Source organism: Pseudophryne corroboree, chromosome 2 (genome assembly GCF_028390025.1).
Source record: "Pseudophryne corroboree isolate aPseCor3 chromosome 2, aPseCor3.hap2, whole genome shotgun sequence".
Classification (NCBI taxonomy): Eukaryota; Metazoa; Chordata; class Amphibia; order Anura; family Myobatrachidae; genus Pseudophryne; species Pseudophryne corroboree.
The window spans coordinates 281,045,017-281,047,856 of record NC_086445.1 but is presented as its reverse complement, the minus strand read 5'-3'; the positions used below and the strand labels follow the sequence as shown (position 1 = coordinate 281,047,856).

General features: G+C 41.8%; 1 protein-coding gene and 1 long non-coding RNA gene across 2 annotated transcripts; one reads left to right on the top strand and one right to left on the bottom strand.

The window, feature by feature from the left end:
• Positions 1 to 213: 213 nt before the first annotated feature.
• LOC135050729 (uncharacterized) lies at positions 214 to 2,276 on the bottom strand. Its single transcript, XR_010241772.1, has 3 exons — positions 2,175 to 2,276; positions 483 to 632; positions 214 to 373 (listed from the first exon to the last, which is right to left on the bottom strand). It is a non-coding gene; the product is annotated as an uncharacterized LOC135050729 (long non-coding RNA).
• On the top strand, positions 291 to 1,943 carry LOC135050728 (uncharacterized). Its single transcript, XM_063957111.1, has 3 exons — positions 291 to 347; positions 423 to 635; positions 1,251 to 1,943. Exon 3 carries the CDS (start codon positions 1,262 to 1,264, stop codon positions 1,916 to 1,918), a length of 657 nt encoding a protein of 218 aa, XP_063813181.1. The 5' UTR covers positions 291 to 347; positions 423 to 635; positions 1,251 to 1,261; the 3' UTR covers positions 1,919 to 1,943.
• Positions 2,277 to 2,840: the final 564 nt, after the last annotated feature.

Sequence of the window (2,840 nt, the reverse complement as noted above, 5' to 3'; positions counted from 1 at the left end):
AGACCACTGTAAAACTTGTCAATTTCCAAAACAGTACATTTTGTTCAACTTAGAAAGTACTGAATCTCTGCACTATTTTGCTACATTGATGTTTGTTTATGACAAAAAGTGTGGCCCACATGACTTACTTTTATTTTATCCACTCAAAAAAAGTAAATTCAAAACCACGTAAGCTTTTTATTGTTGTGTAAACCAAACCAAATATATGCTTACAGTACATCAATGGTTTGCACTGGGTCCTTTTACAAAATAAAAATAAAATAATGTTGATGTTCCTTTTTTCACAGTCACACAGCCCAGCCGCCCAGAAAGGCCTCAGACCAGTCGTGATGATGCCGGTATTGCAGGTAAGTCTTCACTCTAGTCACTTTTTCTGAAAAAACATAGAAGTACAAAATAATAATTTAAACATTTCAACCTAGGTTCTGCTTCTGCCAGCCGACCTCCTGTAAGGCGCCCATCACAGGGCTCGGGCCACTTACCAAGGAGGCCAACTAAGACTCGGCGTCTTGGGTCTGAATCTGCACCTCCATCATCCCCACCCAGGCGAAGGCTATCGGCAGTGTCATCCCAGCCACCACTGGCACTATTGGCGAGTTCGCAGAGTGATGAGCCCAGATCACCTCAGTTATCTGGTGAGTTAAATTTTAAACAAAACACATAAGCAAGAATATACACAGTACATTTATGATGATGTTAGTGGGTTTGGAGTTTACATGTTTTCACCTGCAATCAATGGGATGTAATGTCTTCTATTGCTCAAGGTGATTTGCTTAAAATAACTAAGGTCTTAGTGGATGGTTTAGACAATCTAGTTGTTTGTTAAAAACAGTTTTGAGGATACATTAAGCACACCCACTTTTCCATGTTCAAAATTATGAAGTGTATTAAATTTATTTACCAAACACAAAAGCATAAATAGTGAGCACACATCGTCCCTGACCAGTATGTAGATGGCTTACTTGCTCTGCTCCTCGGCACTATACAGGTAAGTAGTCTAGCTCGTGGTGAGGGGAGGGAATCTAACAGTGTAATGTTGTGGAGGGAAGTTAGTTAGGTGAGTAATATGCAAATTTGACAATATCTGTGCCTGTGTGGGGTTTATGGTTAAAAAAAGTGAAAAATTGTTAACGTAGAGAAAAACAAGAGGTAAGATTACAAAAATGTAGTATTAGGAATGTATTAATGTGTTGTATTCGGCACACCAAATTGAAAAACAAACAACATTGCATGTTGCCTCCCCCATACAGAGCACAACTTGATGTCCGGTGACGAGCAGCAGGGACCAGAACAACAGCCATCATTCACACTGCAACTTACAGCTGTTGATCCAAGCATGCCAATCCAGTTGCAGGATATACCCCAACCAACCAGCAGTCCACAACTGGCACAAGCTCCGCCCCAAACCCAAATTCCAGACGACTTTTGGGCAAGTTGGACAAGCCAACAGGCCCAAAGCAATGCCACACTCACCCAACACACACAACACCTTGCCAGTCTGCCCCATCATCTTCCGCGTCTTAGTCGCAACTCAGGCAGACTAATAGTCCAAGTAGGGAGAATGGCGACCTCTATGGAACAAATTAGGGCGGAAAATAGTCAAATGAACGCAAACTTAACACGCATTATAGATGACCAACAGCGACATCAGCAGGCACTTGTACAGATAATACAACACAATCAAGTGGTGAATGAGGCCTTATCCAGAATAGTAGCCAGCCACACTGCTACAAACACACAGCTGATTGCCAGTTTGAATAATCTCAGCAGCAATATTGCTAACATGGGTGGCCATCAAGCTACCTCCAGCTCTGGAACCACAACCCCGGTTCAAACGCCAGTCACCTCCCCTGTCCGGCGTTCATCAAGAGCACGTGCCAGTGAGCCAGCACCCAGCACACACAAGAGAAAAAAATAACTGAAAAATGTTGTTAAGAAAAAATAAAAGCTTTTGATTTAAAAACACATTCCTGGGTCCGACTCAAAAATGTATGAAGCTGGTCTGTATGTATGATGTTATGTTTTACAAGGGTAATGACTGTAAATGTTTTGTTAGCATCAACTAAGCACAAGGGACACAGCACTATAAACAACAAACAGTAAGTAACAGAACACACAATAGAAAGTATATGAAAGTGTTTAGAGAAGGCTAATTACAGCATAATTAAACTAACCTGTAAAATATCGCAGGATCACTTCTTGACGTACCTGCCTCCCTACATTTGTACTGACACTGTCACCAGATGGTTCTAACTCCTCTGCTTGCTGGCTGCTTTCTCCCTCACCATGTTCAAGATCTTGACTTAAACACAGATTATGGAGAAAACAGCAGCAGAACACAATCCTAGTCACCTTTGAGGGACTATACAACAAAAGGCCACCAGATTTATCTAGACACCGAAAACGTGACTTCAGCACCCCAAAACATCTTTCTATCACATTCCGTGTAGCCTTATGTGCATGATTATAACTGTGTTCAGCAGGAGAATCAGGTTGGGACAATGGAGTAAGGAGCCAAGAGTAGCAGCCGTAACCCCCATCACCTGAAAAACATATATAGTCAACATTAGGACATATGTGAGATGATTCTCTCACCTCCTTCAAAATCAAGCCTGTGGTTAAAAGACAGACACACATAACATTTACAACATACCCAACAGCCAGCCATCAGGCATTTGTCCCTCCTCAAATTTATCGAAGAGCGATGACTGACTGAGGATGAAGGAGTCATGGCAGGCACCAGGGTAACCAGCAACAACACTCATAATTTTTAAATTTGCATCACAGACCACCTGGACATTAGTTGATGGATCCATACGCCTATTAGTATATATATACTG

What these genes read in the sequence shown, in the direction of transcription:
- LOC135050728 (XM_063957111.1), top strand. Translation starts at nt 1,262, where the DNA reads ATGTCCGGTGACGAGCAGCAGGGACCAGAACAACAGCCATCATTCACA.